Source organism: Lepidochelys kempii, chromosome 1 (genome assembly GCF_965140285.1).
Source record: "Lepidochelys kempii isolate rLepKem1 chromosome 1, rLepKem1.hap1, whole genome shotgun sequence".
In the NCBI taxonomy this organism is placed as follows: domain Eukaryota; kingdom Metazoa; phylum Chordata; order Testudines; family Cheloniidae; genus Lepidochelys; species Lepidochelys kempii.
Window position 1 is genome coordinate 216,603,888 of NC_136380.1, and position 13,634 is coordinate 216,617,521.

At 47.5% G+C, this 13,634-nt stretch overlaps 1 protein-coding gene across 1 annotated transcript in view; it reads left to right on the plus strand.

The window, feature by feature from the left end:
- The window catches only part of LOC140907350 (CD5 antigen-like), a 40,566-nt gene extending 28,346 nt beyond the window's left edge, over nt 1-12,220 (plus strand). The window contains exons 5-10 of the mRNA XM_073333152.2: nt 2,550-2,687; nt 4,933-5,025; nt 6,416-6,502; nt 7,592-7,681; nt 8,779-8,922; nt 11,947-12,220. Coding sequence (XP_073189253.1) covers nt 2,550-2,687; nt 4,933-5,025; nt 6,416-6,502; nt 7,592-7,681; nt 8,779-8,922; nt 11,947-12,074 — 680 coding nt within the window. The 3' untranslated portion in view covers nt 12,075-12,220. The remainder of the gene's footprint in view (nt 1-2,549; nt 2,688-4,932; nt 5,026-6,415; nt 6,503-7,591; nt 7,682-8,778; nt 8,923-11,946) is intronic.
- The last annotated feature ends 1,414 nt before the right edge of the window (nt 12,221-13,634 follow it).

Here is a 13,634-nt window from a genome sequence, read left to right on the forward strand (position 1 = left end):
CTCAGCATTTCCCTCAAAACCTGGGCTGGCCCAGCCTATCCCAGGTACCCCTGCTTCTGGGGACTGGGTTTCAATCTCCTTCCCTGCAGACCCTGCCTCTCCCTCTCTGTTCATCAGGGCTCTCCTTTTCATAGTTCCCAAGCTCTTTGTTTAATTTTCCCACTGGAAGGGCCCCTCCCCTCTCCCAAGCTAGGGGGGTTGTGCCCAGCTTAGTCAGAGGCAAAAGTTCAAAGGCCTTGACCCCTGTATTGTCAATTAAGTACCAGTGACTGGGTTCTCTGCAGCCATTGTCTGCATTGCTGGGACATGTGGGGAGCTCCAGCAGGAGTTACTCTTTGAACCCTGGTAGGAAATGGCAAAACAGCAATAAAAGAAACAGAGGTACACATAATATATGTAAACTTACAGATATTTCCCATGGTCTTCGCAGGGGTCATAGTGGACAAGCAATGGAACTAGAGGTCCCAGGGTGATGCTGTGAAAAGGTTAAGGTGATCCTTGGCGGTTTAAACGGGAGCAGTGAGAAGAGCTGGCTGAAACACAGGATTTCCAGCTCACAGGAAATTTTGCTATTTCAAAACTTCCTGTGAACCAAATTTGTTGTAGAAACAGCAACACATGGTGTGTCCAACATGAAATTTGCTCCCAGGGACACCAGCAGATGCTGAGTGACACTGTCATTCTTGTAAAAACGGCTAAGCGTCCTGTGGCACCTTTTGACTAACAGACATATTGGAGCATAAGGTTTCGTGGGTGAATACCCACTTCGTCAGATGCATGTAGTGGAAATTTCCAGAGGCAGGTATAAATATGCAAGCAAGAATCAGGCTAGTGATAACGTGGTTAGTTCAATCGGGGAGGATGAGGCCCTCTTCTAGCAGCTGAGGTGTGAACACCAAGGGAGGAGAAACTGCGGTTTGTCCTTGGCTAGCCATTCACAGTCTTTGTTTAATCCTGAGCTGAGGGTGTCAAATATGCAAATGAACTGAAGCTCAGCAGTTTCTCTTTGAAGTCTGGTCCTGAAGTTTTTTTGCTGCAGGATGGCTATCTTTAAATCTGCTATTGTGTGTCCAGAGAGAATGAAGTGTTCTCCTGCAGGGTTTTGTACATTGCCATTCCTAATATCTGATTTGTGTCCATTTATCCTTTTACAAAGGGATAAATTCTTGTCAGTTTCACCAGTTTCACCAGTGCTAAGAGAAAAACAAAAATGTCAATTTCTCTCAGCTGCTGCTGGGGCTCCCAGGGTCTGTGGCTCTCGAGCAGCCTCGCATTGCAGACTGCCTTGGGCTGGGGACCCCTGGGCTTCCAGACTCCTGGGCCAGCTGGTGTCCCAAATAGCCAGCTGCCCTGGGAGTCTAAAAGCTCTGGGGTCCCTGGTCTGGGGCAGTCTGCAGACCCTGGGAATCGGGATCTCATCCCAGGATTTCTAAATTCCCTGCTATGGAGCTGGGAGCTGAGCCCTGGTTAAAGCTGGGACTCCCTTCTCCATGGCAGTGTTTCCCTGGAGCTGCAGACTATAGAACACCAGGGTCTCTGGTCCTGGGGCAGTCTACAGGGTGCAGCTATCCCAGAGCAGCTGACCTGAGAAGACTGGGGTACCTGGCCCCAAGGCAGTCTGCATGCAGGTTTCTGCCACAGACCTGCCTGTGGTCTGGAGAAAGTTCATTGCACCCGACTCACTTTCATGGGAAATGTCCAGTTCCACAAACCAGCATTTTCCAGTAAAGCTCTATTTTGTTGGATAATTTCTGACCAGGGACACGAATTTACCTCTGTATACAGCACGGTAAGACTGATACTGCATCCAGTGTGTTGTCCACATTTTAAGACGGATATTACAAAAAAAATGGAAAAAGTGCAGAGAAGAGCCACAAAGATGACTTAAGGGCTTGAAAATGTGCTATGCAGTGAGAGATTCCAGGAGCTCCGTCTGTTTATTTTTAATAAAGAAGACCAAGAGATGATGTGATTATACTGCATAAGTACTTTAGTGTAGAAGTACTTGCGCAGGGACAAAACACTGGTATGTAGAGGCCTCCTTATTCTAGTGGAGAAAGGCAAAACAAGAACAAATGGCTGGAAGTTAAAGCCAGATACATTCATATTAGAAATAAGCCATACATTTTTCATAGTGAGGGCGATTAACCACTGGAACAAACTAAAAAGGGAAGCAGAAGATTATTCACTCCTGAAGTATTTAGATGAAGACTGGATGACTTTGTGGAAGATGTGCTTTAGCCAAACAAAAATTATTGGGTTCAGTTCAGGAGTAACAGGATTAAATTCTATAGCCTGTTACCCAGGAGGCCAGACTATATGATCTAATTCTTCCTTCTGCCCTTAAAATCTATAAAGCTATGTATCTAAAAGGAGGTTAAGTTTGTAAAGTCAAGCACTCAAATATTCAGAATGCCAGACGTGCGCTGTCCTCTGTAACCTTAATTAGTACCTTTTGTATTTACATTGTGATACAGTCTTTAATTACATAATCAAATGTCGACTCTCACAGGATAATCTCTCCCTGTTGTATGTTCATTTCCATCCAGCTCGCCCGCGCCTCCCTCCGACCGACAGTGGGAGAGTCACGGTGCCCGTGGTCATCTGCATTATCCTGGGGGCCCTGCTCTGCTTGGCCTTAATCATCGTGGGGGCGCAGGTGCGAAGTGCCAGGGCACAGCGCAGAGGTGGGTCCTGATTGGTGTCACTGTGTGAAATGCTTCTGCAATAGCAGGGGGCTGCATGGTTTCAGAGATTGGGGCGGTACTGGGCTGGGTGGGGTGGCCAAGGGTGCCTGGTAACTCCTCTCTCATTGAATATTTCATTAACTGTCTGGCAGTGGAACAGCCCAGCCATGAAATCTGAAGATGATACGAGCTAGGGAGTGTTAGCATTTCACTGAAGCTGCCTCTGTATCCCCCCATCACCTGTCTCTGGGTGGGAACCCCCGTCCCACCTCCTTGCGGCCAAGGGGTTTTAATGCTGCACAGCCCCCTGCCTTCCACTGTGATACCCCCAGCAAACCAGTCTGCCTACAGGCCAGCCCCCATGCTGTGCATTCTCCCCAAGGGCTATGAGCAGGGCATTGCCAGCAGTTACAAGTTACCACCCAGCTCTCTCTCAGCAGACTGCACCTTATTCCTAGGATAAAAGTATGACACAGAAAACATTAAAAACAATAAAAATTCCTCCACACTTGCTGAACATACCAGAATTCACCTGTCTTCCTCATGGGCAGCCTAGGAGACCCACGTCCCTCCAACGATTCAGTGTTGGGATCCCCACGGACAGAAGGTCCTGCCCATTTGCAGAATCAAAATGAAGGCCTTGAGTCTGTTTAAACTCAGCCTTTCATATCAGAAGTCCTCCTTTGTCTCTTGGTCTCTGGCAACCCAGTTGGAACCAGTCTGTATAAACCACCCTGAAGGCTGTTACCTTTCTGGAGTTGTTTACAATCTCAGTGATTCATCTTCATCAACCCCCCAACACACACACACACAGACGCGCACACATACACACACACACACACTGTTTGTTCTCCCTGAGGGAGCTGTGGTAACCCTCCCACATGCAGTAGAACATAAACCATTCATAGCTTTAATACAGTGATTCCCAAAGATACTGCCTGGAGCTGCAGTATCTGCCACAGGGAGGGGTTCTGAATATCATAAGGAGAGACATCATGGAAAAGGGACCGAGAGAAATTGGAAATATTGTCAGGAAAAAGAATTGTATAAAAATAGAGCTGTGGTAGGTAGTTGTGAAGAGAGTGATCCAGTAGAAAAGACAATCTTAGGAAGGAGAAGTGTGGGAAAGGAGCATTATAGTGCATTGTACTGAAAGCTGGCACTTGTAGGGGATTTTACTTCTATAAACCACTGTACAAACATTAGCTACCAGGGCCTTGGAAAGAAGATGGAGAATGGGACTGCCATCAACATACAGGTAACATTCACAACTTTGCAGTAAGACAATGACTATAATCAGACCTCATGGTTCAGGGCTTCAGCCAGTCACCTGCAGGGGTCAGGAAGGACTTCTGGGAAGCCCCCATATTTGTGTTTTGTTTTGCTTTGTTTTGTTTTTTGCCCTCTTCTGAAGAATCAGATATGAGCTAAGGAGAGAGGTGTGACACTGGATGGGCTGGACCAGTCCTCCGAGGTGGTATAGAGAAACCTCTTTCGAAGATATCTGGCTGGTGTGTCTTTTCCACCTGCTCAGGGTCAAACCAATTGTCAGATTTGGGATCAGGAAGGAATTTCCCCCCAGGTCAGATTGGCAAAAAGGGACCTTGGGGGATTTTCCTCTTGCTCCGGAGCATGGATCACCTGCCAGGATTATCTAGGCATCTTTCACCTCGTCAGTTCCCTGACATTGCAGGGGCCTTGGGCATTGGGGATACCTTACTCGCTCCTGCTTTCTGCCTGTGGCACACAAGAGCTTATTCTCCTGAGGACTGAAATACTTTACTCTAAGTGCATCTTTGGGCTCAAACCTCGGGATATCTGGGTGAAATGCAGTGGCCTGTGTTATACAGGAGGTCAGACTAGATGTTCTAATGGTCCCTTCTGGCCTTAAACTCGATGAAAAAAAAGATGTTCTCACCATTTTGCAGATAAACACCTGCATGGGGGAAGAATTAATTTAGCTGCTCCAAAGGGGAATAACCAGGAATAATGGGATGAGATTAAAAAGGGAACATTTAAGATGAATGTGAGGAAGCTTCCTCACAGCGATCTAGCCCTGGGAACCATCATCAAAGGGCTGTTGTGGAAAGAAACCCTGTCACCTGGCTCATTTAAATTCCAGCACTGGGAATGTGCAGTAGAGTTCAGGCTTGCACTGGGCCCACGGGGAGGGGCTGGATGATCCCATAGTGTTTCCCATCTCTGGTTTCTCTGACCCTGTGCAAACCCTGCCCTTTGTTTTCAGGCTCCAGAAGACCCTTGGGTCCCTTCTCTGAGGCCGTGTACGAGGAGATTGATTATAACCTGATGAGAGAGAAGCAGGAGATGTTCAGTCGCTCAGGTCTGTGGGTCTCACTCTTAACAGGGAGCAGCTATCTAATGCCCTGTCCATCTGAGGCCCTGACCCAGAGTTAAATCACTGCAGCTTCAGCCCTGTGAGCTTGTCATTGGAGCTGGGCACAAGTCTCCGTTATGAAATGTTTTGGTGAAAAATGCAGATTCAGAGACACTGAAACATTTCACAAATTCGTCACTTTCACCCAATTGTTCCAAATACACACAGAACGATTCATTTCATTTCAACACTTTCTAAAGAAAACATTTTGGGTTTTCAATTTGATATTACTTTTCCATCAGGAATTTCCTTTAATTTTATCCATAAAAACAAACAAACAAAAATTAACTAATGCCCAAAAGAACACCAAATGGTTTCATTCAACATTAAACTTTTTTGTTCCTTTTGCATTTGCCAAAAATAAGTTATTTTTGGCTCAATTCAAACCAATGTTCCGGGGTTTGGTTTTTTTTGCTTTTTTTCCCCAATGGCCAGAGAACCAAACAATCTGGTTTTTGTTTTTTGTTTTTTTTTTCCAAGCTCTGTGGGAGCTGGGTCTGTGGTGACACCAGCAGTTACTCATGTAGAATGAGCGAGGTAAGTTTCCTTCCCACCATACACTGTGAGTCCCAATTCTAGGGACAGTTAATGTCACTCTGCCTGTCCTGCAGCCTTGGCGTGTAACCAGTAAGGGGTCAGGAAAGTGACAGCCTTGCGCCAGGCTAAATTATAATTTGAAAACTGTCCTTGAGCATTAGAGTAGGGGATGTTCTGTGCCCCCCTCCCACCTCAGCCACTGGTCTGCTGAGTGGGCTCCCTCCGGCCCCCGGAGCAGAGAGATCAGCCCAGGAGAGCCCCATGACTTTGAGTCATGGCCCTGTTATCTTTTGTGCCATTTTGTCTCAATGTGTGACGGGAACATCCTGCCCAAGGGCTGTGCTGTGGTGGGGCTCTGGGAACATGCTCAGGGTATCCCCCAGCATGACTGCCAAGATGGTTACAGTGAATCACAGACTCTGCTCTGGGCCTTTCTTGGCCTAATCTTGAAACACCATGGAGAGCTGATCGACTGATTCATGGGGGAGGTGGATATTTACCCTTAAGAAGGAGGAGTCCCCTCTGTGGCTGAGGAGGCCAGGACAATTGTGGAACTTCTCTGGACCAGCAACCAGAGACGTGCCCGTCACTCACCCCAGCATCTTTCAGATCAGATTGTATCATCCGCTCAGTCACATTTACCACAATAACATGGAGATTTCTCTTGGGGAGTCTGTGTCAGCCTCTCACTGCTCAGAGTGGAAGGAGGAATAGACTGAGACTGGAAATCTGGATGTATTCCCAGTCCCACAGTTCTGCTGTTCTTACTGTGATGAATTTCTGGTGCTCGTCTCTCCTGTCTCCTATTCAGATGACTCAGTGACGAAGCTGCAGTATTACACCGGGGACAGTGAGGGGGAAAACGATCCTGGATCAGAACAAGGTAGTGGGGGAGGGGCAGACTCAGGCCAAGAGACCCAATCTGGGCAGAGGAATGAACTTCTATCACACTTTCTGCAATCGCAGCCATTTCCCCCGGCACAGTTCCCATTTTACACAGTCGGGTCTAATTCCATCCAACAGGATTTCTGTCAGAATCTCAGGATGGAACATGTGGCCATCTCCTGAGCACACACCCCTGGGAGTGGCTCCCAGTGACCTTCCCAGGTGAGGAGCTGGAGGAGACGGGTCAGTCTCTTTGGGTGGAAGGCGTCAGTGCCCAGCAGGGCTCGTATCTCACCCCCAAGAAGAGGAATATTGTCCTTTGTTATAATTACAGATGGGCTCAGCCCAACTCACTGATCCGAACCCACCAGAACTTTGGGGGGAGGGGGGATTTGCAGATTCTGACCCCAGCTTCGGACCTCAGTTTTGCAGCTGACACCTGTTGCTATAACAAGCTGAAGCAAAATCCTGGATCTGAACTTCCTGGACTGGGCCCATCTCTAATTATAAACAGGGCAGCATTTCTACCCCAGCTGCTTTCAAGGGAGTCCATGATTTGTGCCTTTTCGGATTTTAGCCTGTGGCTGCGGGAGGAAACTTTGAGCATATGAGCCAGGTATGCTGAGAAGCTGGAGTGCTGCCAAGCTGAGCCCTGGGTTGCATGAGAGGCTAGTGGAGAGCAGGAGCTCACAAAGGATAAGGCCAGTGATCTCCCAGTGCGAGCTTTAATTCCTGCAGAGGGGAGGAAAATTCAAACCTGTCTGCAGAGATCAGCTGGATTCACACAGGCCGGCTCTGGCCTGGCAGTGCCCGTGTTCCAACCTGTTATCTCAGCACAACCCAGATCCTGCTCCCACTGAAACACATGAGAGAGCTGCTGTTGGGATTCTGCAGGGACAGGATTGGCCCCTAGTTATTTCTGGGACTCCTGTTTCACTGTAGTTCTCTGTCTTGTGCCCTTCTCAGCATGGGCCCCCTGCGACTTCCCTTCTCATGTGCCATGATACACAGCTCTAGTTATAAGGGTCACCTGCGCTGAAGAGATGCTGCTGGTGCCATGGGCTGAGTGTGGTGTTTGCTGTTCCAGAGGAAGCTTCCCCAGGAGGGTCTCAGTTGGATTACAATAACGTGGAGGAGCCTGCCTTGAACGACGTCCCCCAGACTCCAGAAGGCCGAGGTGAGTAGTGAATCCTCCTTTTGGAAGCAACGTCACCCTGACAAAAAACTAAATGTGTTTCCCAGTAGGGACAATAGTGGTTTGTTAAGAAAACTACAAAGTTCACCCAGCAGTATTTTCTATCCAGGGGAGGGATAGCTCAGTGGTTTGAGCATTGGCCTGTTAAACCCAGGGTTGTGAGTTCAATCCTTAAGGGGGCTATTTAGGGGATCTGGGGCAAAATTTGGGGATTGGTCCTGCTTTGAGCAGGGGGTTGGACTAGATGACCTCCTGAGGTCCCTTCCAGCCCTGATATTCTATGATTCTATGAATGCTGGGGGCACTGAGCAGGGTCATTACAAGAGCTGTGTGGAGACCCGCGGGTAGGGAAGTGTGTGATGTCCTAGGTCACGATAAAGTCCCATTGCAGGGACTGAAGGAGCAGTTTGCTCAGGAACTGCCCACGCGGTACTTGGCTCAGGGCACACTGAAGCACAGATCTCTACAGTGCAGCAATGTTCCCTTCCAGCCTTTCCTGGCATGCAGCTATTGCAGCATATATACATCTGTGTCAGACATGCTGGGACAGGGTGGTGGATGGGACACAGATTTTACACCCAAGGGCCCATGTCCCAACCTTATTAGCTGGCTCAGCTCCCAGTGGTGTCAGTACGTTGGAGGCTGATGGCAGTTCATAGGGTAAACTTTATCAGGAGAACGCATTGAAAAGACATTTTTAAAATAATGTCAAGTTTAGGAAACCGGGAACAAACTCTGGACAATTCCAAGTCATTTACATTTGTAATTATTGAAACCAAATGCCTTGTGGAGCAATCCCTCTGGATTAGATTCCAGTCACCACTTTCTATAACTCCTCCTTCCCCTCAAAATCTGGGAGCTCTAGGATCCACTCAATGAGCTATTGAAATGTATCAAATCAATGTGATATGTAAAACCCCTCAATCTGAGGGTTCCAGAGGAAGGATCCTCTTATCGCCCTGAGGGTGGAAGTGTTGAGAGATCCCCAGGGACCAGTGAGGCTGGTGCATCTGCAGCTTGTAGTTTACTTCTACCTTCACTGTGACTATTCTCTTAATTACTTCACATCTTCACATCAGATGCCCCTGCCCTGCCTGGAGATGTCCCAGGGGATGGTTACGATGATGCCAGAGAAGTGTCTGACTCTGAAGGTGACCCTGGTTTGGGGCAGAATGATGAGCAAGGCACTGGGGCGAGGGACAGACACAGGGATTCACAGACAGGTGAGTGGAGAACTGTTTGCACTTCACACTGTCTCTGCAGAGTGGGAGGGCTGGGAATGTGGGGTACGCAGCAAGGGAACAGCCCTGGCCAACCCAACACCTGTGAGACAAACTCTCCTTCTCTCGTCTCTCCATTCCCTCAACGCAGAGGCTTCAGTGCCTGCCATGGGGGGAGGAACAGCAGGGTCCCTGCCGGGTGGTACTTCGTGGTCAAACCAGCAAGATACCCAGGATCCTTCTGCCTCTAGGTTCCAATCCTTGTGTGGCTGCCACGCCCTGGATGTGCTGGATTCCCACCACTTCACTCTCCGTGTATCTTTTGGGCAGAATCCTATACACCAAAGTCCTCTTACTGCTGCACCAGTGCTAACGAGCTCATGACACATCCTGTAAAATCTGGGATGGGCTTTGCCCATTGTCCTTAGCAAATATCTCCCTCTCTTCCCCATTGTGTCATGAGCAGAGACACCACCAGCCACCGCAGAGGAAGTGCAGTGGTGATGAAATGTATATTGATTAGGACTTCATAAAAATAACATGCTAATGTTCACTGCTAGGGCAGAGTGAAAGTTATGATGTTCTTAACTAAGCGCTCCTTGCTGGTAAGTGCTTGGGTTTTGTACATGAAGGGACAAGTAGCTATAGCTGGCACTAGGCAACTTTACCTAGTCTGGAAACCAAAGGTTTTAATTTCCAGACTATGTACAGTAACTCCTCACTGAAGGTCCTCCCGCTTAATGTTGTTTCAAAGTTACATCACTGCTCCATTAGGGAACACGCTCTTTTAAAGTTGTGCAATGCTCCCTTATAACGTCATTTGGCTGCCTGCTCTGTCCACTGCTTGTATGATTTTGCGGAAGAACAGCGACTTTACAAGGGAGCATTGCACAACTTCCTCCTCCCTGCCTCCTCCCCCTCCTTCCCAGCGCTTGTCCTGGGTCCTACGCACCCAGCTGTTTGGCGGCACTTATGACTTTCTGGCGGGGAGGGGGAGGAGCGGGGAAGCACTGTGTCTCCACTCCTCCCCCTCCCTCCCAGAAAGTCCTAGGTGCAGCCAAACAGCTGTTTGGTGGCAGGGAAACACTGGCAGGAAGGGGGAAAAGCGGAGAAGTGCCGCGTCTCCGCTCCTCCCCGTCCCTCCCAGAAAGTTCTAAGTGGCGCTAAGGACTTTCTGGGAGGGAGGGGCAGGAGTGGGGAAGCTCTGTGTCTCCACTCCTCCCCCTCCCTCCCAGAAAGTCCTAAGTGCTGCCAAACAGCTGTTTGGCGGTGCTTAGGACTTTTTTGAGTTGGGGGGGGGAAGGAGTGGGAATGCGGCGTGCTCCGGAGAGTAGGTGGAGTGGGGGTGGGAAGAGGTAGGCCTGGAGTGGAGCGGGGATGGGAAGAGGCAGGCAAAGTTGGTGCCTATTCTTCTCTGGGTAACTGCCACTGCTGCTGCGAAGGTGCTTCCTAGCATCCTTGCCTGCAGGGAGCTGTGCCTGTGCGGGGTAAGCCAGGGGCACTTCCCAACCACAGGACAGTATGTTAGAGAGCTTATTCCTTCACTCTCCCACTTCCCTGGTCCTTCTCACATGAACAGAGAGCAACAATACCCGAAGTCCGAAGGTGCAAACAATTCGATGTTTATTGGGGTGAACTTCCAGCAAGCTTAAATACAAGTTCCTTTTCCTTATTGCCGAATCCCAACTTACTTCCTGTTTGCCCCTAATTTATATAGTAATATTCTTAGCTATACCTTAACCAATCATTCTACTAAAATTTAACTAACCAATCCTAACATATTGTAACATGATTATCACATGAACATGAACAATCACAGAACCAGACAGAGATTATACAGACAAACAATAGCAAAGTGGGAACTATAATGGCAAGACAATACAGAAGTGAGGATTTCACATCCCAGTATTGATAAGTGAGTTCTTGCCAGACAGGATGCTATCAAACTAAGTTTCCTTTTACATTTTCTAGGCACTTCCCTTTCTCTGGAGCTGATAGGCACTATCAGGACAGGATTGTATTCCTAACAGCCCAATAGCACCTTCTTTCCATGTGACTACTTTGGAATGTGAGGATGTGACCGGTCGCTTTCCAGCTTATGGCTGCCTCTGTCGCTTAGCCAAAGGCCTTAGCTTAAGAACAGGGCCCCAGACTGTCACAGTAAGAGAAGGACTTTACATTGGCAGACAGTGATTTTGATTCTTTCTTTTATACCTCTAACTAGCCAAGTGATAAGAATACACCTAAATTCTTAAAGTACAGGCCTTTACAGACAGGCCTGAATATCTATATCCTAACACAGTATAGTACTGTACAGTACATAATGCCTTTTGTTTGCCCCAAAACAATTTCTTTGGAACTTAACCCCCCGCATTTACATTAAATCTTATGGGAAAATTGGATTCGTTTAACATCGTTTCACTTAAAGTTGCATTTTTCAGGAACATAACTACAACGTTAAGTGGGGAGTTACTGTATAGAGATGATGGATTAGAACTTGTCATCGACCCAAGACTGAAGGGGGAACGGTTCCCAATCTGTACTGCAGAGCAGAGGTTGCCAAGCTGGGCAGCACAGAACATATTCTGGGGCGGCATGAGAAGCCAGAGCAGAGAGCGGCGACTCCTGTCCCGGTGCCCCGTTTTGAAGGCAGCGCTGCCACCGGCAGCAATGCAGAAGTACAGATGTCATGGTCTGGTGTTGCTACTCTTATTTCTCTGCTGCTGCTGGCGGTAGTGCTGCCTTCGAGCGGGGCGTCTGGAGAGCTATATACTGATATGGCTCTTTGTGACTCAATGCCCGACTGGTTTTCATAGTTAGTGAAAGTTGCATGTTGTTTTTTTAAATGGGTATATGTACTTGTGTGGCAGGGAGGGGAAGTGTCAATTACTACGGAGACAAAGAAAGGAGCCACAATCAAATAAGTTTGAGAACCACAGCTGTAAAGTGCACTCCACCTTGCTCTGCAGCCACACATAACCATAGAATAGATCCACTGACTGTATCTGTCTCCCTTGGTATTTTCAGGTGGGAGTCTGCAGTCGCTAAGGAGTGAAGTTGTCTCTGGGATGGAGAAGGAAACCCCGTCCCTGCTTCTTGGAGACACAGGTTATGATGATGTGGGACATGGTGACTCTGGGGGTTCAATATCATAACAATTTGATTGGACAAACTAACCCTGTGATGATGTAAATGCTTCACCTCTTTCTCTCAGAAATGATGGCCCAGAGAAAGTCCCTTCCTGGTTAATAGACAAAGCAGGTGTTTTTATAAGATTTGTGTGAAGCTGCAGGAAATACAAGAGTGAGTGGGGAAAAGGTTCAAAAGCTTTCTTTGTATAATTTTCCATTGTTTGGAGGGGGTGGAAGTTTCCTGCTGTTTTATGCCTATCATTTCTTCAGCTTGACTTTGTCCCTTTTTTATATTAAATCTTTTCTGAAAGTCTTCCCCTTAGTGAAAGTTTTTCTTGACAGATGAATTGTGCAGTTTCCAGGGCTCAGCACAGGGAGACACTGAGATTAAACAAACCAAGAGACAAGGGAAGGCCACCTCTGGTATAGCAGGGTGAGTTTACACATCAGACATGTGGTAAAAGTGAGAAACCAGGTAGAGAACATTCTGAGATGAGCAACATGGTTGTTCCTGAAGCAAATTCAGATTTGAAATTTCATTGAATCCAAGGAGATAAATGGAAAATTCTCCCAGGGTAATTCACACCTGAAGTTAAACAAACTGAAAAGATTTCCCAATTAGCAATAAATGCAGAGGATGACTATTTCTGCTAGGACAATAAATGAATTCTGTAGAAAATAATGACAAGAGGAGGGTTAATAAGAACCTGGATTTCCACTGAACCAATAAGGCTACAAGAAGTAACAAGTCACTGGGTTGTTACTACAAACCCCAGTAAAACCGATCATGTTCACACAGTGGCATGTTTATTTCCATAACAATCCACAAATATAGTTTACAATCAATGCTGAGCTGAGTACTGACCAGTGGAAAAGCCAGAAGTGTTCTCTTGATGAAAGTGTTCTCAGTGAAATCAATGTTCTCAGAAGTGTTCTCAGTGAAATCAATACCAGAATGCACAGAGAGTACATCACTCTTTCACAGAAATGTCTGTCTTTCCTTTACCACAAGTTCTGCATTCAGCTGGGTCACTTCATCTGTAGAAGGATAGATTGGAAATAGAAATGTCCAGAGAAGGTGCTTCCAATCATCTGCATTCAGCAGGGCCAGGAGTCATATAAAGAGAGAGAAATACAACAATTTACTTTTGAAAGGAGAAAAATAAAAATACAGTAGGAAGATGTGTAATAGGGCATACTGAACCTTGACGACTGAGGAGGGAAATCTCAGGGGCTGTGCTAACCTGTTCCAAGGGCTGTGTCCTCAAGACAGATTTGTGGGACAAAGGCAATGACCACAGAGAGAGAAAGTGGACCCATTGTGGGTGTTTGTGCTTCGACAGGGAACACAGGCTGCTGACGCTGCCTAGGGCCTGGGACTGGAGCCTTATAGAGGGAGCAGATGAAGGCTCCTCTCTTCAGGCTGAAGGAATCCTGGCAAATGTTCCTGGGTTTGGCCAGTCCATTCAGGGTTTCATGTCACTCACAGGCTGAAAGAGGAGGAGAACTCTCCCCAGAATGACACATCTCTCCATGTTTCCCCACTTTCTTTTTTAAATTCATATGGGCCCCCCCTTACTGGAA